This window comes from Amblyomma mixtum, chromosome 7 (assembly GCF_055824585.1).
Source record: "Amblyomma mixtum isolate Tamu chromosome 7, ASM5582458v1, whole genome shotgun sequence".
NCBI classification, from domain to species: Eukaryota; Metazoa; Arthropoda; class Arachnida; order Ixodida; family Ixodidae; genus Amblyomma; species Amblyomma mixtum.
In genome coordinates this window covers 6,959,336-6,981,512 of record NC_143018.1, presented here as the reverse complement: position 1 = coordinate 6,981,512, position 22,177 = coordinate 6,959,336, and the positions used below count along the sequence as shown (strand labels likewise).

At 49.7% G+C, this 22,177-nt stretch overlaps 1 protein-coding gene and 1 pseudogene across 3 annotated transcripts in view; both read left to right on the top strand.

Annotated features, from left to right (window-relative positions):
• Positions 1–9,881, top strand: part of LOC149334869 (A disintegrin and metalloproteinase with thrombospondin motifs like) — a 248,035-nt gene extending 238,154 nt beyond the window's left edge. For all 3 annotated transcript variants that reach the window (XM_089551502.1, XM_089551504.1, XM_089551503.1), the window contains exon 9: positions 6,444–9,881. In XM_089551502.1, coding sequence (XP_089407628.1) covers positions 6,444–6,583 — 140 coding nt within the window. In that variant the 3' untranslated portion in view covers positions 6,584–9,881. The remainder of the gene's footprint in view (positions 1–6,443) is intronic.
• Positions 9,815–11,148, top strand: LOC149334868 (uncharacterized; annotated as a pseudogene).
• The last annotated feature ends 11,029 nt before the right edge of the window (positions 11,149–22,177 follow it).

Genomic DNA, 22,177 nt, shown 5'->3' with positions numbered 1-22,177 from the left:
ACAACATTATAAAAACCCCGCTCCCATTGGCCAGCCCTGACCGTGGTCAGGGCAGACTAACAGGAGTAGGGTTTGAGACGGGCTTCCGAAAGAGAGCGTTACGTAGTTCGGCCTCTGTTCTTGACTTGGGCTAGGATATTATTAGACTTCTTTTGTGTCCTAACTTGCACTGCTCTCTGTCCGTCTCTTGATGTTACCCCCATCATTTTCATTTCCGTCGCTCCTTGCACTGTACTCCTTCATCTCACGAGGCATCCCACACGGCTCACGGATGAAAATCTCGCGCTCAAATTCGTCAGGGAGAAACAGCATCGACTATTACCTTCGTGTGGGCCAGTCGGTGAGGCATCATGGAGAAGTACAGCGCAAAGGAAACAGTACGAGCGCTGCTCCTATTTCCTTTATGTCTATGTCGTCCTTATTTCCTTTGGGCTAGACCCCCAATGAGATCGTCAGGCAAGTTAGCGCCACCTACAGCATTCACATGAACTTCTCAACCTTGCTGAAGACGTGGTTGCGGTCGCAAAAAAAAGTTCCAAAGCGTCGCCAGTAGCAGACTGCGCAGCTCGTAGGTGGAGCCCCCGTCTGCTAAGTTCCACAAAGTGGCGACAGGACAGTTCCGAAAGTTTATTAACATTTTCCAAACTGGTTGTGTCATACAGCTATGGCCCTGAAACCCCAGGTGGTCGAAATTTCCGGTGCCCTTCACTACGGCGTCTCTGATAGCCTGAGTTGCTTTGGGACGTTAAACCCCATAAACCAAGCCAAACCAAACCAAACCAAACCTAATATGGCAAATATTTTGAGCGCTCGACAGGGCGTAGTGCAGCGCTACAAACTTCGTAATGAGCGAACACGAATTATAGCAGGCTTGAATTCTAGTCCTGACGCGGGGCAAGAAACATTAGAGGCCCAAACAGGCTGAGGTCAGCCCTAGCTGGGACATCCGCAGGCAATACTGTCACCACTTTTTCTTCGCAACGATTACTGTGCAAGAAGTGCCCTCCGGGGTAAGGATGTCTGCAGCGCCGCTTATGCAACTCTCGAGGAGTCCGCACCCCACTCTCGAAAGTATGCCTTGGGTCGCCTTGCAGTGGGATCTTTTAAACTCCCGTGCTCACCTTGAGGCCAAGGAGAATGATACTTGAACAGCGCTTGCTGTTCGTCTAGTTGTCCTTGTACTCTTTGATGCACCGCTGAAAAATAGCGCAACGGAGTAGTTCAAGGGGCACTGATTTGTTTTGAGTTTGTGGGTGAAATTTTATGCATGTAGGGCATTTCATTTCATTTAATTTATTGTTCCCTTAAAGGCCCGAAGGCATTACATAAGGGGGGGACATATTGGTTTACAGCGGTGATGATGGGAACATGCATAACAATAAAAAGAATAAACATACAAACAAACATAAAAGGTGTTGTAGTCACATCAGGGTTCCCTAGCAGGTGATACATCATTCATTAAAGATATATCAAGCAATACTCGCTACAAAGAGTGCAGAAGTGATCAAGATCTATGTGAGGTGAATTTTTATTTTCTCGCGGAATGTTTTGTGATCAGTGCATGCAGCGATGTCGTTAGGCAGTGAATTCCAGAGTGCTATTGCGTTGGGAAAAAATGAGTTGTTGTAAGCAGACGTGTGGCCACTGATGCGTGCTATCGGGTTACCGTGACTGAGCCGGGAGGACGTTCGTAGTGGGGCGGTTAATAGAGCGTGCCGTGATCTTGTGTTATGATAAAATGTGTGAAGTAAGCATAGGCGGGAAACGACGCGGCGTGATTCTAGAGTTGAGAGACGGAGGGACTGCTTGAGGGTGGTGACACTGGCTTGTCTTGCGTAACATGAAGTGATGAACATAACTCCAGCTTCCTCTTTGCATGCGTTTTCTGCCTTAGTGGCAGTGATATAGTGTTTTTTCAGCATTGCTTGCTCAACCAAGACTAAAATTTTAGCAGGGTTGCCTACCTCGTGTTGTCTACCTGTCAGGATTGGAAAACTTTCTACTTTTTAAATATGGGACTTTGTAAGCGCGCTTCTGAAAATTGCTGAACTACAACGCTTTTCTCTGTGTCGTCTTCCTTCGCCTACTCCCTTGCGTTTCTGTGCACTGGTTCGTCAAAGTAAATGATAATTCTCTGATCTAGGTAAGATAGAGAGAGGAACTGAACTTATTCATTTCCGACTAGAATTCGGTCTTTTCCTGAGCGCGTTCGCTTCACTGCTGTACTTTCGGTCATGCAGAGAAGCCCTTCAGAAAGGAATAGTAAAGGAAGTCACTAAGGGGAGTGCGTCCGATGACTTTTCGTTCAGGAGTTTCTTTCTAAAGCCACGCTATGCGTAATTCGATGCATAGCGTCTCTTCAGGGTAAGACAAATTTATTGTAATATTTTATTTATTTAGTTGTAGTGTAGGCCAGTAGAGAATGGTGCATACATTAATGGGTTGATAACAAGCAAAGGAAAAATACAGACATAAGTTCAATGAAAGAAAACAGCAGCAAACTGTACAAACCTCAGTCATGTTTTGCGACCATTATGCAATGCAAAAAGCAGTGAAAGCAACAGTCTTATCTCTCAAAAAACATTTCCATTTCATCAGCGAATACGTGAACGAATGGCGATAGATAGTTAACGCAGAAAGCGCTAACACAAAACGAGTGAAGGTTAAAGTTCACAGCTTTAACCTACATTTCAGCACATTATTACTGCTCTTTACGCATGATTAATTTGCATGAGTCAGGCTTGCCAACTGTTTGCTTTCAGGTCTTCTCACCCAATAACAGCATCAGATCGAGCAAGGTTAGAATAACAATGCGCCTGTACAGTCAGCCTCAGATGAAACGCGAACAAGTCAGTGAAGATTGAAACGCCACAATGAGATTTTAACCTGAAGGAGAATGAGTACTATAGTAGGATACAACTTAAAAAAACAGCAGTTGCTAACACTGGGCCGCGGTCCGCGGCGTCCTGTATTACTCCGCTGGCCAATCGCAACTGTAACCGAAATCATCTTTTTAATGCTTGACTGTATAAAACAATCGCCGTGTCAAAACCCTAGAGCTGGTTTGGTTTGGTTTATGGGGTTTAACGTCCCAAAGCGACTAAGGCTATGAGAGACGCCGTAGTGGAGGGCTCCGGAAATTTCGACCACCTGGGGTTCTTTAACGTGCACTGACATCGCACAGTACACGGGCCTCTAGAATTTCTCCTCCAAAGAAATTCCAGCCGCCGCGGCCGGGATCGAACCCGCGTCTTTCGGGTCAGCAGCCGAGCACCATAACCGCTGAGCCACCGCGGCGGCCAAAACCCTAGAGCTAATAATTTTTTTTCTAGTGATAAGCTTCTTGTTTACGTAACAAGAAATGTTTAAGCAGCGGACTACTTTTTCGTCATGGAAGAATTCTGTGCGCGGAGGCTCAGTGTGGGCGGAGCTTCACTGCAGACTTAAGTTGTATGCGACTATAGTGCGCTTGATTTCGATGCTTCGATAGCGCGAAGACCCTCGCGTGGAAGTATCAGTGAGCCCAGCCTGTATTTATTTTGGGCTGCCTAATATTTCTGTATTCTGTACGTTTCATTTATGCTGTTCGTGTTTCAAGGGAGTTTTATGTCGAATGAAGGCAGCAGAAAAGATGTCTTACTCTCGTCAACTTCTTTTAACCGTGAGATCTTTTCGATAGATCAAAATATGAGCTTAGGCGGGTAAAGCTTGTCAGCAGACATGTCTGCATGATATAGAAAGCATAGAAATTACTATGTTTTGTATACAGATATGGTTTCATTTGTTGAAAATGACGTCTGCATCGATAAATCAAACGCGAGGTCATCGTTTTGCTGACGTACGGGATATGAAAGCGAGAACGATACGGTGATGAGTTAACTAGCTGTTATACTAATTATGGTGACGATTGAGGATGCACTGTTTCTGAAGCTCGTCAGCGGTCCAGGATTTCTCTAGCGCACATTCCACTACATTGGCTCCCACGGGGTTCACAATCGGGATGAGCTGTGTGTACAATTGCATGGACTGAAATCTGTCAAAAGCCTCCTGGCCCTTCTCAGTACCCTACAATGACGCAAAAGTGAATATTGATTTTTTTTTTCACTAGATCCCTTTTGTGTGCCCAATGGTTCTAATCCACCAGGAAGTCACCAAAATAAAGCTCTGCACTTACAACTTATACATTGATGTTCCGCCTTAAACGTTCTACACGATACTGAGGACAAATTGAATTTGGCCTGCATCGATGGGGTATCACATTCTAACCACAAAGGGGCTACTCTCGTCGAAAACGGAGCTTTTATTAGCTTGAAAATACAAAAAGAAACGAAATGCAGGTGTCGCCATCAGCGGTCAACTCTGAGTTTTCCGCTGAACGGGAGCCTTAAAGCTACCGCTTTAAAAAGCGATAACGGCCTATATCACTAGCCCATGACAGACCGATGATTGCCTGCGCTGGTCGCGCCAATCCGGGCCTACACGCGTTGTCGAAGCATGTCAGTTGTTCTGAAAGCGGAAAAGAAGCTTCAGAGAGGCAAAATAATGCAGGGAAAGGATGCTGCAGAGCCAGTTTAGGAACACATTTTTTACTTGAATAAAATCAATAACCGTGTTCTAAGGCTTAAAGCAAAACCTTCAGGGTCGTGAAATTACGCGAAAACTTGTTTTAAGGCGAGTGTGATCAAAGTACGCTGTTTAAGGACAGACAGCACAACGCGCAACACAACCGCTACTGTAGAATAGAGCGCTGAACGTAGCACTTCAGGTAAATGAGTACTAAGGACTGAACACCCCGAGCTATGCAGCTGAAATCGCTGTAACAATATTCAACCAAAATCTAGATCCTATGAAGGGCAACAAGGCAGTGCTATGCAGCACACGGTATCACCGTGCGATACCGCCTAGTTTTCGACTAAAACATGCCACGATGATCACGCTGTTTATCACAGACAGAGTTGCTATGGTTCTATCGTTTTAAATACATTTTGAATAGATGCTATAGTCCTATCTCGCTTTGTCAGCTCCTCAAAGGACCTTTCACACTTCACACAATTGTGGCTCTGTCTGTACTCACAAAATATATGTTTTAGCACATAAAAAAAAAGACGGGCAGCTGACAAGGCGCACGTAGCAAAGGCAAGTAGCTTACTAACAACAGCGTTGATGTGTTGCAGCTTCTCTTCTTGTCAGCTCCTTTACTTTGCTACCACAAGTCCTGTACGTCCTCCTAGCGGCGCTACCTTATCAACGGCATGAGAGCCCGTCTTAGACGCCGGGCGGGCCTTATACCCGTGCACACGGACAGATTCAATGCCATTAAGTGCTTACTGCCTTAAGTTTTAATAGCACTCGTGCGGTGCCACACGCATAAATTTAATGGCATTAGCCTTATTGCCATTCGCGACCTACTGAGTTCGCCACAACTCATTCGCCCGTGCAATGCGTACTCTCGTTCCCAGTCCACAGGCACAAAAGCATGCAGCTTTGTTAGTAACAACTTCCTTACCAGTAGGAAATGGTTAATTCTTAACATGAGGCATCTATACCGTATTTTAGATGCGAAGAGCGCCTTTTTAACCAGCCTTATTGACAGGTACTCTCGACTTGTGTGCTGACATGCGAGTTTATGGCTACTTTTTCTACTTGTAAAGTAGGAACAGCCGTATTTTCTGGAAAATCGTTTTACATTACATTTTAACAACATTCCCGATATATTGTGCTCATTAGCAATGTTTACATTCACATGAAACTTTTGACTACCTTGTAAGCGTTATCGTTTAGTTTGGTTTGGTTTATTGGGGTTTAACGTCCCAAAGCGACTGAGGCTATGAGAGACGCCGTAGTGAAGGGCTCCGGAAATTTCGACCACCTGGGGTTCTTTAACGTGCACTGACATCGCACAGCACACGGGCCTCTAGAATTTCGCCTTCATCGAAATTCAGCCGCTGCGGCCGGGATCGAACCCGCGTCTTTCGGGTCAGCAGCCGAGCGCCGTAACCACTGAGCCACCGCGGTGGGGCGTAAGCGTTATCGTCATCGTCACTTTCGATAATGGCATTAAATGTGGACTCCGAAAATAATGGCATTAACGAACTTGAGGCCTTAAGCATTTACTGGCATTTCTTGTGCGCGTGTGGCACGGTTTGTGGTTTTATGGGGTTTAACGTCCCAAAGCGACTCAGGCTATGAGAGACGCCGTAGTGGAGGGCTCCGGAAATTTTGACCACCTGGGGTTCCTTAGCGTGCACTGACATCGCACAGCACACGGGCATCTAGAATTTCTCCTCCAAAGAAATCCAACCGCCGCGGCCGGGATCGAACCCGCGTCTTTCGGGTCAGCACCCGAACGCCGTAACCACTGAGCCACCGCGGCGGCGTGCGTATTAGTCTATTCTTTCTCTCGGGTGCATACATGTGTTCCTGTTTTTACCGCACTGGCGCAGGCTGCGGCGGGGACAGCACGGAGCTGATCGCCGGTCGGATGACATGCGCCGAGTTCCTGCAGCAGTTCGGCAACCGCTACTGCAACCACGGCTACATCCAAAGGCACTGTTGCTACTCGCAGAGCCTGTACTGCTCCTAGACCTGTGATGCGACCGTACCTCAGCCACCAAAAAACACGAGAGGAAGAAAGCCCCGGGTGCGCACCGGTGTGTTCTAGTGCACGCAAGGCCCACCACAGTCACAGAAGCTGGTAGTGTTTTGGAGGCTCCGACGGAGTCCTCCTGCTTGTTGGTTTATGTTTACCTTTTAAGAACGTTGTTGAACTGCCCCAGCGGCCTCAGAGAAAGTGCAGACAGCACGTCGAAAAGACTGACTCGAGGACGTCCGATGAAGAGTGGCAGGTTTGAGCCAATGCTTGGTTGGCAAGCGCATACGGCGGTGGAAGGATGCGTTGGCAGACGAGCTGATGGACTGTGTTCTAACCGATGTCGGCTGGCGCTTAGAAATGTTCACAACTTACGGGGCAGGGAAGAACGTGCAGGAAGCACCCATTGGAGCCACGGATTCGTGTGCCAATTATTGCGTGCCAGCCGTCCTGTCAGATGCTGTGAACATTTCTGACGCCTGGACCGGCTTAGGCATCCAGCTTGGCAGGTGTGAATTGTGTCGGTGGGAGCGATCCAACCGTGAGAGAAGGTGGGTACGGCACACTCGGTGATTATCTTTGGCCGTTCTCGCACGTAAGTTACTTCCCTCGAGGTAAACGCTACCAGTGTTATTCACTGTTGCCTCCGAGGGAAAAAAAAAATAAGCGCAGTGAAGCTCACTTTTTCCACTAGCCAGAGAAGCCGTGCTTTACAATCATCTTAGGGAATTCCTTAAGGAGCAGGAGACACGTATAATATTGTTATTTTGTTATCCAGTTGCGCTGAAATGTAGTGTTCGCTTAAGCAACGCTCGAGCTTTTGAATCAAGAGCTCGGCGTTCTATAAGACGCTGCATTTACTAAGCCTCGGCCCTGGAGCGGAGAGACAGCTGCCGAGAGAAGGCACTCACGTAAAAAGAAAAAAAAAATAGGTCACCTCTTGCATCACTTCATCACCCATGGCTGACCTGTCGCTTCCTGTGCTTGTGCGTACCAAACAAGGTCCATTGTTGAAAGCATCAGTTCATCTCACTGCTATCTTTATTTTACTTAAGACGCGCTGTTGAGGAAACGTAGAAGTGTAATCATGTTTATAGCTACTGTCCATTCACTACGAGTCAACATTTTTCTTTCTTGGCGGACGAAGCCCAACATGGGAGGAGAGCATTTAAAATATGTTTTAATGCTGCGAATTCGAACTATTCATGACATGTTTCGTTTTAACGAAGATTACTTCAGGCGGAGGTGAAGAAGGAAGACGGGTCAATGCTTTCAACATTTAGACAAAGGAAAGCGTAGTTATCGACGCGCGTCTCTCAACACTCCGTATTCAGATCCACGCGTCGAGCGAGAAAATAGAAGAAAAAGAATGTTATGTCGATTGAGCTGTTCCTGCATGCTGCACACTTCAAAGCGCTTCAGTGGTGAAGTGGTGAGTGTTGAAGTGCGCCATCGACCATGCTAAGTTGTGCAGCTGTTCACGATCGTTCACGTCGCCTTGTTGTTGAAGGTGGCCTTACGACGCCCGTGTACAAAAACAAAAAAAAACGAAAAGACTTGAGCAGCAGCAGCAACAGGCTTAAAACGATTCTCTTGAAGCAGCTAAGGCATAGCCTGACGCAATCGTAGGGACTCACTAAAGAAGTAGGTTGCGCAGCCGCCATATTTGTGCGTGGTACTTTGCTTCCTTTGTAGACACTGTGTCGCCGTTAGATGGTAAGAACGAAGCAGAACTGTGTAGGCAAGAGCAGAACTGAAGCCCGTGCGTTCCGGAAACGAGACTCTGCGGAGAAAGTGACGTCATTTACGGCACCTGACTCGACCAGAGCGGCGAGACGACGTCTTCAAGAAGCACGAGTGGATACGTCACAACTGGCCAACAGTGGTGGCCTGCGAACTGCGTCAAAGCAACGGCACAGTCACAGTGTTGCGCTCAGTGATACATGCCTGATACAGTGATACACGCTTTCTGTACACCTCCGCATGGTTAGCGGAACGCCTGATGTGTCTCTTCCTGTGACGTCTTATCCGTTGTCCAACAGCTCGCACTTCTCTTCAGGGGCACAAATGCACACTCTCTCTTGTTTTCTGGGACAAGAGGGACCAATGGAGAGGAATAATGTGATGCAGAGAAGTGCGCCGGCTTCTTCTTTCTGTTATCCGAGTGGTGTTGCCCTGCAAGGATCCTCGGTAGACGTCCAAAGGACGTTTAAGGGTGGTGCCACTCTTGCCTCAGCAGTGAACTCATTTCTCGTCTGTCAGTCGGCGATGTAGTTTCAGAACCAGGCAGTCAACCTCATCCATTTAAATGACTTCTATGCTGTGGGATACTAAACATGAAAGGCAGTTACCACGACAACTGACCACGCCAAATGCCAGTGTTGTTTTTTTCTTCTATATTTCCAGCATTAAACGCTCACATGTCACTCTGGTGATATTCTCTTTCCGTTACACGTGTAATATGTGTTCTGGAGAATCAAGTGACCTTTATGTTCTGCGTACAGGCCGCTTATGCGAGAGAATCAGTACACGGAAAACAACGCTTCTATCTGTGTTCCTTTTGTAACTGTTCCTTCACTTAAAAAAAAAATGGTGCAGCAAGAACAAGTTGAATGCACAGCACCCCGGGTACGAACTGCGTGCGGTTTACGAAGCTGCTGCTGGGAGACTTCTTCCATGATTTTCAACAAAGACAAAGCGCCACGTAGGCGATCGCAATAAGGCATAAACAAGAGCTACTATATGTCTTCCGTAGCGTTCACCTATGTCTTCCGTCTTTCGACTGCCCTAGCAGCGGTGTTGTTTGCAGACACTTCGTTCCGTTTCTTTATATTAAAGGAGTACGCAATCGTAATCGAGAAGCCTGCGTTTCTGTATGTGCCTGACTTATCCAACTCAACAAATCGAGGGACGATAGCTCTGCTTCGCTAGTAGAGGGCGCCACCTTAAAGCGCATATGCAACACGTCTACCGAGGACCCTTGTCCTATACCTGTGTGGTGTTTGTCCCAAGAGCGCCATGGGGGCCCAGCAGCGCGCACAGGGTGGCGGGGTGCGTCCCGAGGCTTGTTGGGGACGAACCCCGCGGCCCGTGTTTTCGAGGCAGCCGCGTGGTCGCGTGGCGGAGTCCCGTGCATGACGACCACGCGGCCACTGCGTCCAGCTGTCCTCGGGGTGCATCCGAGTTTCAGTGCCCCACGGAAGAGTATTTATGAAACATTACCAAATGCGCTGCAAGAGAAAAAAAAAATCGAAACAGACGAATAAAAACGCCCTTGTTTTTTTCTGTTTTACCCGCCTGTCTCGATCGTCATTCTGCACCTCACTTAATGATGCCAAACGCATCTTCACACGCCTCAAACCGCTCACAAGCTGCAGCAAGCTCAATGGCTTGTCAGAGCTCCTACACCTACACGCAGGAGACGACACTATGCGCTACAAATGCCGGGCGGCACACACTCTTGCTCTTCTGGCGCGATGTCCAGTGTCCATTTTGCCCCGTAAGACGCCGCCGTGTGAAATAATGCCACTTACTGAGGGGAAGCCATTACTTCATATGAATGCTCATTCGCCGCTGAGCACTCATATGAAGCATGCTAAAGCTTCGAGCTCACTCCTCATAACCGAAAATGTAGTGTACACGGACGCTGTACTTCCTGCAGACGGCAGCAGTCACACTTGCTATGCCACTGCGTGGTACGAGCAGACAGCTGAAAATCAGGGCCGATGCCGCCATATGTCAGCAGAAGCGGCATACAGCACCCAAGCCACGCTAATGGCCATCTTCGACTACTTGGAATGGGCTCTCGCATGCTCGTCTGAAACTGACCCCATTCATCATCGTGTGTTACAGCATGCGCCAACGTTCTTTTTACAGACCCTGTATTGAAGAAGATAAGGCAAAACGCAGGCCTGCTACGCGAACGCGGTCGCCATGTTACCATCAATTGGGTCCCCGCGCACTGTGGTATCCCTAGAAACGAGAAAGCTCATAAACTCTCTCTACCGTGCTGGCCCAAGCTTCCGATACTCCTTTCTTCGCTACCACACCTGAGGTGACAGATCCGATCGCAGACAGGCATTTGACCACGCCCCGCTTACCTCACGGCAGCGGGCAACCCGCTATCTATGCCTCCGCTTCCCGCAAAGGTATTCACGCGACGCGAATCGGTCCCGGTGAGTAGAATTCAACCCTCCTTACCCCTTTCTTCTTGCACCATTTTCATCGAGGCGACACAACGCCACGTGTACCTGGTTCCTGGCCCAGGTGCAACTGACGCGCGGATCTCAACCGCCTGCAGTCGGAGCGTCCCCTCTCCATACCGCCTCGGCTTCGATCGTGCCCTGGCCACCATTAAGCGGGGACCACAGGCGTCTTCTCTCTGGACATGGATCTGGCACGATCCCACGCCTCCAGATCGTGTCATCGAGCTCTGTCCTCGTGTTCAGTTAGGACTCGAGATGCAGCTGGATGGATGGAAAACTTTATCGAGCCACCGAGTTTGGACCCTTCAAGGGCTCAGAGCCACCGCATTACGCGCATGTGTCCAGGCCACGTAGGGTCATGGCCCTGTCACCCCGGTACACAGAGCGAACTCCGGGTACTGCGACGTAAGAAGCGCCTTCCATTCCTCCCATGTTCCGAAGGCGGCCTGTCCCTGCGGTGTAGGATCGGCAGGGCAGCCAAAGCGGATCTGCTCTAAGGTGGCGCGCGATTCCCCCCAGAGAGTGCACTCTGGGGAAACAGGGCGGAAGTGGGATAGAAGCTGAGGGGTGGGAAGAGTGGGGTCTGTAGTCGCCTCCAGAGCATTTGTGTGAATTGGGATAGGCGGGGGTGCGGAGGGGAAGGGGGTAGAGTCGACGGGCAAGGCGTTCTTGCTGGGTGAGTTCAGATAACGTGTGTGCCTGCTCCCTCGAGAAATCCTGGCTGGGGCTGGGGTAGGTCCTCGGGCTATGTTATCGGTGGCCTCATTTCCGGGATTTCCCGAGTGAGCAACACGAGATCAGTACGCCTATCGGAATTTAGGGTGCACATTCTCAATAATAGCTACGCGGGGGGATGGGCATGTCCGCAGGCACAGTTAAGAATGGCTTTTTCGGAGTCGCTAATTATGTAATCTACATTGATCGGGCGATGGCTAATGCCATAGCTGCTTCCTTTGCTTCTTTCGAGGTACAGGGGTGTCTGCTGACGGCGATCGGCTCCGCAACGCGCACGAGATGCACGCAGCCCTCACATAGCTGCCTCCAGGAAGTCCGTTCATAAAACGGATGCAGCCTTACCACTTTTTATTTACGACACCCCCCCGCCGATTTCTATCGCAGCGCCTCCGGGAAATTCTAATGTGGAGTAAACGTGGTTTCAATACCAAGAACATGGACCCTGTTGACCGCCCACAACGACGTCCACGCCGCCTGTCGCATAGAAGCTGCCATCAACACCTCCGCAGCCACGGGAGGCTGTCTTCGTGGAGGAACTTGTCCTTAACACGTGCGGCCGGACTTAAGGAACCTAGATATTGTGCCGCCGACTCTTCTCCCAGCGCCACCTCTCAGACGGGCCGCGAACCCCTGTTTCGCAAGGTTCGAGGGGCTCGACATGGTCGCAGCCGCGGCAGCGGAACCGCCAGCCCTCCCATGTCATTCACGCTGGAACCACCCCATTCCCCTAGTCTTCAAGGAGGAGCGGGATGGGGTTTCACTGCGCGTTGTGGCCCTCGAGCGGCGGTGGCGGCATCGACCAATGATGTCCCCGACTAAGGACGACACCCAATTTAGTGGAGCCCACCTGCTTCACCCTCTCTCATTGTTCAATAAAAGTTTTCATCACCACCACCGCCACAGGTAGTGGTATAGATCAGCTTTTGGGGTTTCGAGAGTGGTGCAGTAGGATGGATGTATGGTGGTACGTATTCGGTGAGCCACTACGGGTCACATGTACGAACTCATCTGAAGCTGTCTCCAGATGGCGCTTTTCTTCGCGTATACGGGAGCTGTGGGACGGCGGGTAGCGGCGTCTAATTTCTCTGTGGTGTGTGGTGATGGCGTGGTAATCGTGAAATCTGCCATCGCTCGTTGGGATGGAAGAGGATTCCGTGGATTTTGCGCATTTCGCCCCCCGACTGAAGCACAGTCCGCGCAGCCGGATTCTAACGCGGAAGCGTTAAAGGCCCCGTTGTCTAGAAAATCCAGTGTCGGCGATGTCCGCGTTGGCGTCGTGAAAGAAAAATCATGAGCATGATTCCCACAGGTGATGCCCAGAAAACAAACTAGGAGGCACGTGGGCCATCCAGGTCACGTGACCTTGCAGCGTCATCACTAGCTGCCCACCGGATAGTGAGCAAACTGCCCTCCGTAGCAGGTGGCAGTTAAATTAATGATTGATCGCTTGGAAAGCGCAACCGCCGCAGCACAAGGCCCACCGCTGGGAGCACCTGCCATTGCAAGGCAGTGGCGCATCTCTTAACCGCTGCACATCTGCTCTAGGAGGGGTGTGAAGACTCAGGGATCTATATATGAATGCGAAGAATGGCGTTCTGCATAAATGGGAATTAACGCAATACGCTATTGGATCACACCCTTAAAGGGTCAGTCTACTCACCAAGATGAGTGTATAAATAATAGCATATTCTGGTAGCTGGCACCCTATAACATCAATAGCGAGGGATCTGCTCCCGGTTTAGGCAGGAATTTATATTTTATTTCGGCGTTAAAAGTCGCGTAAAAATGCATGGTGGCGACCCCAAACGTTCATTTTGTTCAATCAGGTGGTAGTCTTTTTTTGTAGAAGCATAAGTGAATATACTACGTACCGTTAGTATGCACCAATGTCACAGAAACGTATGTTTTGTTCTAGTAAACTGTAGAAGTCATACCGCTCGCTTTTTCTGTAAATCACATGAATATTTATAGTTTTACGTACGCTCAATGAGGGCACATTCCCACTTTTAGTTCAGCGTATGCTAGCAGAGACTCAAAAATAAAAAACCTATAGTGGCGCCATCTAGTTGTCAGGACGGGAACCATTGCTGTAAACAGACTCTCCACTTAAGCCTAGAAGCGGCAGAATCGTCACTCTAATTATTAAAATAAGGCAAATTTATCACTTAAACGTTTTCTTATAGGCGAGATGAGCCGAAGCGAAAGACCCGCGCCCCATTTATGGCCAGTGAACGCACTGATGGGCGCCGCCATGTTTGTCGTCGCGCGGCGGAAATCCAGATGGTTGCCAGATGAGACTACCACCTCATACAGATGTGTCCCCACATCAATAAACTCTATTTTAAAATGTTCTACCGCATTTCTTGGCACCACAGCTGGCTAAACTGTAATTTGAGTAATGAGCTATCGGTTGCCGCAAAGAAAATATGGCCGATAAAATTGAGTAGACTGACCCTTTAAATCGCAGCTTAAGGGTATGACTTAAGTGTCCCCTGCAGTTCTTTTATCCTATATCTTCGTGCTCAGCAGCTGAATTCCGTAGCACTCAGGCACCGCACTCCAATTAGCAGGTCAGTAATCACCGCCAAGCAACATGGGGCGCAGTCAAAGTGACCACCTTATTGCGGCGCAGAGGAGAAGCACGCAGCAGGACTGCACCGGAACACACATTTTCAGCGGCACGACGTGGTCGAAGGCTTCGCGCTGTAGATAGCGGCCGATGAATCGCAGCACAGGCGGTAGTAATAGCAGTAGCAATAGCAGCAGCGGCGTTAGTAGTATAGTAGTAATAGCATTAGTATCCGTAGTGGTGGTAGTCGCAGTATTTAGTTCGATGCGTTTAGGGAATCGCTCAAGGTGGAACAAATTTGATACATGAGGTAGATGGTAACGAGTAATTACCCCCTTATTACAGTAGTAGTAGTAGTAGTACTTGTAGGTTACAGACGCAGAAGCTGTAGAGGAGATAACTGAAAAAATACAAGGCAAATAAGGCGGTTACACTTAGTAAGCGCCAAAGTTTAAGATATCAGCTTAAAAGAAGGGCTAAGCTGTGGGCAGTTCTCTGAAGTGTAGCGAAGTAAAGTCGTCGAAGCGCGTCAATGTTTGTAGGAACATTGAAAGTTTTCCAGCCGAGCCCACATCCAAGTGTTTTATATAGAGACCAGAAGCGTAGTGCGTGCCGCTGTTGAGCCTGTGTGGTGATGGAGCACTTCGGGAGTATATTTACGCCCTCGAAGTGGGTAAAAATACTACCCCTACAATCTTCAATTTGGCCTAACTTTCGACAGAAGCTTCTGCATTTAGTGACTTTGTGCTCAGTAGGGGTATATGTTCACTGCCCCCCCCCCCCCTTCCCCCCTCTTTAGCATTATGATTGGGCAGAAGAAAACCAAAAGCACCGCACAGGTCCCGCGTACAGCACGCGCATCGTTTGTGTTACGGCGTTGCACTGTGTTTTGGCGCGGAACTTTCCTCTTGCCGGAGCGAACTTCTAGCAGGCATGTAGCGCACAGCGAACTTTGTTCTTATGGCAAGCAATTTCATCTGTTTCAGGGAAAGTATTTTTCTTTCACAGGTCCCTAGGTAGATCCACCAGGCGTAGTGGGGGGTGAGGAGAGCGACTTATTAGGCTTCCTTCTCCTCGTGACATAACCCCGAACCACCACCTCCTCTCTCGGGTGACACCGCCACTAAGGCAAGGTGTGCCGTGCGAAGCGCAAGCAGCTCGACGCTGCTCTCTTCTTATTTGTTTATTTCCTTCTTAGCACGCGGAAGTTTGAACGTCGCCCGCTGCCGCCGGCGCCCCTGTTTTGAAAAGGAGGCACCCTCGGCGACTGCCCCCCAAATTCGCGTGTCGCAGTCGAGTCACGTGCACTGCAGCAGCTACGCGAAATCGCTGGCACGCGAGCGACGACTTCGGAGGTCAGGGCGCCGCAGAGCGACGACGAAGAGAAGAGCGACCTCGATGTATGTGGTGCGTGGTCCGAAGCGCGCCGCTTGTCTCAGTGATCGGCTCGAATCTTAGAGGGCTGGGTGCTCCCCCCCCCCCCCCCCCCCCCCGCGAGGGAAAGGGGCGCAGGGGCGCCCACATACACGCGACGCCTTAGCGTATGCACTACGCTCAAAAGAGCATGTGAACGAACCACGGCTTCCGCACGGGCATGGTCCATGTAAATTTTAGACCGGCTCACACAGGACACACATTGGTTGTTCGTGCAACACTTCTGCCGTTGCTTTACTTAGCGGACACTGAAAGCTCAGTAACACCCTGCCCGAAGAAAGCTCGCAATTGGGCCAAGCAAGGAGATTTCTGTACTCCAATCAACCTGTCCATTTCTTCTCTGAAGAGTACATCATCGTCATCAACAGTCTGACTACGCCCACTGCAGGGCAAAGGTCTCTCCCATGTCTTTCCAATTAACCCTGCGGCCACCATATCCCCGCAAACTTCTTAATCTCATCCACTCAACTAACTTTCTGCCGGCCCCTGCTACGTTTGCCTTCTCTTGGAATCCACTCCGTTTCCCTTAAGGACCAGCGGTTATCTTGCTTTCGCATTACATGCCCTGTCCAAGCCCACTTCTTCCTCTTGATTTCGACTAGGATGTCATTAACCCGCGTTTGTTCTCTCACCCACTCCGCCCGCTTCCGAACTCTTAACGTTACACCTATCATTTTCCTTTCCATAGCTCGCTGCGTTGTCCTTAACGTTAAGCTGAACCCTTTTAGAAAATCTCCACGTTTCTGCCCCGCAGTTGAGTACCGGTAAGATAAAGCTGTTGTATACTTCTCTCTTGAAGGATACTAGTAAACTGCCATTCATGATCTGAGATAACCTGCCATAGGCGCACCACCCCATTCTTATTCTTCTAGTTACTTCACTGTCATTATCCGGATCAGCTGCCACTACCTGCCTTAAGTAGACGTATTCCCTCACCACCTCCAGCACCTCGCTACCAATTGTGAACTGCTGTTGCACTGCGCGACTGTTGAACATTACTGTGGTTTTCTGCATGTTAACTTTTAGACCCACCGTTCTGCTCTGCCGGTATAACCCATTGTCATGCTTTGCAGTTCATCTCCAGAGTAACTTAGCAAGTCAATGTCATCAGCGAATCGCAAATTACTTAGATATTCTCCATTAGCTCTGATCCCCAACTGCTCTCAATCCATGCCCCGGAACACCTCCTGTAAACAGGCGGTGAATAGCATTGGCGAGATCATGTCTCCCTGCCTGACACCAAGACTACACACCTTTCTTTGCTGCAAAATGCCAGTTCGGCTTCCCCGCCCCATGCTGTAAGCCTGCGGATGTTAATTAAAATACACTCCGAGCTTTGTTTGCACACATTCGATTTAAACTGCACTGTCACCATTCCATTCCACTGTTCGCCCTGCCGCTAGCTTTCATTTAGTAGGTGGGAACCATCATCATGATGATGATGATGATGAATCTCTGAGAAAGGAGTGCCGCAGTGTTGCTGGCAAACGAGGTGCGTACGATTGGTTAGATTGCGGAGCGCGCAGAGCTCGCCATTAGTTAGGTATTAAATATCATAACGATAAAGGTGCTATCATAACGATGAAGGTGGTCACGGGTAAAATTTGTGAGCCAGCTTGACCAGAGCCTGTGACCCCCTCTACAAAACCACAAATGTGCACTCATCAAAATAAGTTTCGTTTTTTTTTTTTTTTTGCAATAGGGAACACAAAAATGTTTGTTTAAAGCAGTACAAGAGAGTGAGAGATAAAATGAAGACAATGAATGGCGTGCCAAATGATACAGCTCATGAACCGAAATGCGAATTAAATCAACTCCACATTCATTAACGTCATTAAGCAGAAGAGGAAAGATATAAGGTAATTTTTTCGTGCAATAATCGACACAGGGAGTGACTACCTTCCAGTGATCAGCGTGACGTGCAGTATATATAGTGTATAGCCTTTGATTCCAGCTGAGGTAAATTACGGAAAAGTCGCGGTTTTCACTGTTTTGTTTCAATTCGCGCTTAAACGCGACAGTTGGTCTGAAGCGCAATAATTTCCACACAGGTATTATATCTCCTTAAGGCAACAGATCATCAGTGGGAGATTTATAAGGAAAGTCAAAGGAGAATCCACCTTATTTTGCGTACTTTCCTACAGCAAAAAGGAGAAAAAAAAAACAGAAACGATTTTTTTATTTCTTTTATTTACGCAAAAAAATTAGTGCGCTTTGTTGTTGAAAACTAAATGGCGGACGATACAGATGCTATACCATTTTCCATTCTTTGAATGTTAACGTTTATGCGAGCAATATTAATTTCAATACCGGGGGTAACAAGCCGACTGCTGAGATGTCCTGCCACGGCTGTCGCCGTGGTTACCGCGCCGGCGCCATGGCAAGACAACGGTGGGGGCACGGCAGGAACACGATACCTCGACAATCACTACGAATTGTACTCGTATAACTAACGACGTGCAGAACGTGGAATTGTGTGAAATGAGATAGCCGCTAACGCGGTGAACGTATACAAAGTAGGGGACTACTTGACGCATCACAGGCGAAATAGCTTTCCAGTTCTACGTCAAAAATTACATCTCGCCCTATGAGAGCCCAAAAACGGACGTTCCGGAAGACGTGGAAAGGCTTTTTGGAAGAGGGGGGGGGGGGGGGTGGGCAACCGCCCCCCCCCCCTTTTCCTAGGACCACCACTGGGTCGAATTTCGATGGAGGCGAAATTCAAGGAGCCCGTGTACTGTGCGATGTTAGTGCACGTTAAAGAACCCCAGGCGGTCGAAATTTCCGGAGCCCTTTTCGATACGGCGCCCCTCATAGCACGAGTGGCTTTGGGACGTTAAACCCCTATAAACCGAACCAAACCTAAACGCACGTCAAATGCCAACCAACATGAAACATGGAACCCGAAACGACCGGCGGTCGCATGAAGGGCCATGCTTCATGCTCGGCCGCTGCCGTTGGCCGCTGCTGAGACCAGCGATCCAATTTCCTGGTGCGACGGTTATTAGTTTTATTGCTGTTTACTCTTAAGTGGTTCCCCGCAGGCTATTCCCGAGCTTTCGTAAGAGCGGAATGTGCTATGTCTCTGAATAAAAAAGATTATATGCCAGCATCATCAGCGTATAATACATATTTGGCTTCAGTGTAGAAATGAATAAGATCATTGACATAGATATTGAAATAAAGGTCCTAGAATGCTGCCTTGAGAAACGCACCTTAAATCCGCCGCCGCGGTGGCTCAGTGGCTATGGTGCTCGGCTGCTGGCCCAAAAGACGCGGGTTCGATCCCGGCCGCGGCGGCTAGAATTTCTTTGGAGGAGAAATTCTAGAGGCCCGTGTGCTGTGCGATGTCAGTGCACGTTAAAGAACCCCAGGCGGTCGAAATTTCCGGAGCCCTTCACTACGGTGTCTCTCATAGCCTTAGTCGCTTTGGGACGTTAAACCCCACAAAACCAAACCAAACCAAGCACCTTAAATCCGTTTTTGAGGAAAGGAAATGGCGCAGTATCTGTCTCACATATCTCGGTGGACACCTCCGCGCCGTAAGGGAAGGGAGGAAGGTGGGAGTGAAAGAAGAAAGAGAAAACGAGTTGCCGTAGTGGAGACCTCCGGGATAATTTCGACCAACTGGGGATCTGCAGTTTTCGTCTCAGACAGTGGCGAGTTTTTGGTGCGCCGAGAGAGAGAGAGAGTACACATTAACTGACTTGGAACAATCACGCGAGTTGTGAATTCACCCAGGTCCGGGAAACCATTGTCGAAGAAGACGGCCCTCCAGGCCCGGCCGATCAGCTGGCGCTGAAGGCGTAGCTGTGTACGGTGAGCCAACCTCGTCTCTCACTGCTCAGGACCAGAACTCTTACGTTATCGCATTAAATGTACGCAAATAAAACGACAGGACCGAATGATCGATGGCGCTCCAAGCGTCTCGTACTACCTATTCATATAGAATACGCACACGTACGCTGTTTATAAACAGCTCAATGCATTAAACGCCCATGTATTTCAAACTGGGACCAAAGGGGAAAGGAAAAAATGCATGACAGATCCGAGGTCTCAACTGTTCTGCTTTCCATAACGCAAGACGCCCGGGATGTAGGGCGCAAGATTTGTTCCAAGGGCCCTCCCGCTTTCTCTGGAGTACAGAAGAAAGAGAGAAAGGAGCAACGGAGACGATCCCCTACGCTCGATCGGGTACACTTTCTTCTGCAGATCCGTGGTCCCATTCACTCATTAGCCGCTGCCCGCGGTTTCAGCAGTGAAGACCCGCCTGTCAGAAAAAACAAGCAGACAAGAAATATTTCCTGCACTTCTCTTCGGTGTCTGTACACTGTCCGCCTTTCACATCAACTGCCTGCCGTGCGCACCTGCCTCCTCCGAAAGAGAACTAGGTTCGTCTATGCGGAGGGTGTCCGCATTCAGCGTTTGTAGCGTAAGCTGCATTGGCCACGAACTTGCGATTTCGCTGTGGCGGTGCTCCGAGGAGCCACAGAGACCGACCTTGAGCCGTTGCCTAGCAACCGCCGCAGCTGGCGTTCGCCGCGCCATCTGGCGTTACGTCACACCGCGCGCCTCGCCGCGGAGCCGCCGCCACCGTTTGGTATGACGTCACACCGCTTGCCTCGACGTTGCGCTCGCCTTCGCTCGCTTCTCCAGCTGTGTCGCATGCTTTCGCTACGTATATCCTGGCATAGCCGAGCTAAGCCACTGGCAATTTTTTTTATTATTATTGCTTGCATTATTCCAAGCTGTAAGAAGAGCCAGTCACTCTTCAATGCTTTCTGCAAATTGAAATAGCTAAGGACCGTACGTATCACCGCCTGGAGTTCTTTAACGCGCACTGCATCTCGGTACACCGCTGCTTAAATGCGATAGCTTCAGAGTAGTTACACCAAAACATCGTCGATGTCAGGTATCATGAAATTCACCGTTTGGTCGAGAGAGGTCACGTGCCCCTGTGACGTCACCACAACCTTCCCTGATTTGTCTAGAGAGGGTACTTTACCTTGTGACGTCTCCGTAATCTGCCACCTTGTTGTTGTGAGCAGCCTAGTTTCTATCCACAACAACCTAGATAGAGAATATAAATAAAAATTAAGAAAAAGATGTGATACATGTGATGTCGGGCCGTCACAGCATAGCGGACACCTGCTTCTGTAGCTTGCAGTCCGAATATGCGGGCTGACTGGCCGACAATTGCAAAGGAATTGACGCAGCAAACATACACAGAAGCTGCAACAGAAACTGCGACACTCTTCTGCACCGAAATGCGACCATCGCAGCCTTATCCAAACCATGGCTATCGTTCAACCGAACGGCACACTTAAGAACCGAACTACCGCGTCATACATGTGACTGCAGCTCGAAAGTCATGCCAGCCACTGGTTCGGACTGGCGTCGGAAAGGAGCAGCAAACTCAGACGCGAACACGTTCCCTTCACCGGGCCGCGAAGGCTGCGCGCAGTGGAGGGTGACTGGATAAAAGCTGCGTCCTCGAGACAGCAGCAGCGCCTACGTGTCGGCCCCAGCGAAAGCTGCGGCCCTCGAAAATCAAAATGGAGCGCGAAAGCCCCTTTTTGTTTTCACTCGCCTCCGAAGCGCGCGCGAGATATAGTGCGTGCGATGGCCGCCTCGAAAGCTGCCGAGCGGTCGCGAACGAGCGCCTCACTTTTCCTGATCGACCGACCGCCGCGCTGGCCCCATCCGACCTCTCCTGGTCACCGCTGGCGTCTCCCGCCAAGCCACGAATTCGTCCCTAGTGGAGGAGGACAGCTCTCTCTGTGGGAATCCCGTTCGCTCGCTCGAGCCGTTGCGTTGCGGCCGCGCGGACTTATCGACTACCGCCGACGGCCCGAAGCCTTTATCCTCTTCGCGCGTCGAGACACCGACCTATCTCTCGCTGCTCTTACGAGGAACTCTGGAAGGCAGGGGTGCGCACGTGCGCGAGAACTCGCCGTCAGGCTTCCGAGAAGTACGTGTCGGGCGCGTCTCGCTCTTTTCGTGTAAGATAGGACGTAACCGACCTACGAGAGGCCATTGCCCTGCGCACTAGAGAACACAGCCAAGAGGTAGAAGAGGGAACTAGTAGTGATGTACAGTCCATGCGATTGCGTTGTGTGAAGTAAGTACCGCGCGCCCTTGCCACGCGACCCCGAATCGTGAAGCCAGGGCCGCATTTCTTGATTTGCCTCAGAAAGGGTGCGTCACCGTCTGTTCAAGCGAGAAGATCAGTTTCTTTCGCCCCTTCGCTGCCCGAGCAAGTGGTCGAGGAAAGCTACCCAGCGGCAGGGTGCTACTGTTGTTTCCCCATGTATTATTCTTGGCTTTGTGGTTAGCGCGCTCGGAAGGAAGGTGCGGTACACTCGCGGGGAGGAAAAATGCAAGACGTCCGGTTATCATGCGAAAGTTGGTTTTGCGGAGAAAATGGCGCAGTATCTATCCCACATCTCTGTGGACACCTGAACCGCGATGCCAGTGCACGTTTGAAGGGCAGTGAGGACAATATTAAGTTGGCCTGCATCAATAGTTAACGCGTTATAAAGTAACCGAGAATTGAGCTGCTAGAAATGATCAGAAAGTAAATATAGGTGTTGCCATCATCGGACGGTTTCGTAAGTAAACTGTGTTCGCCGGCACCGATTTTTC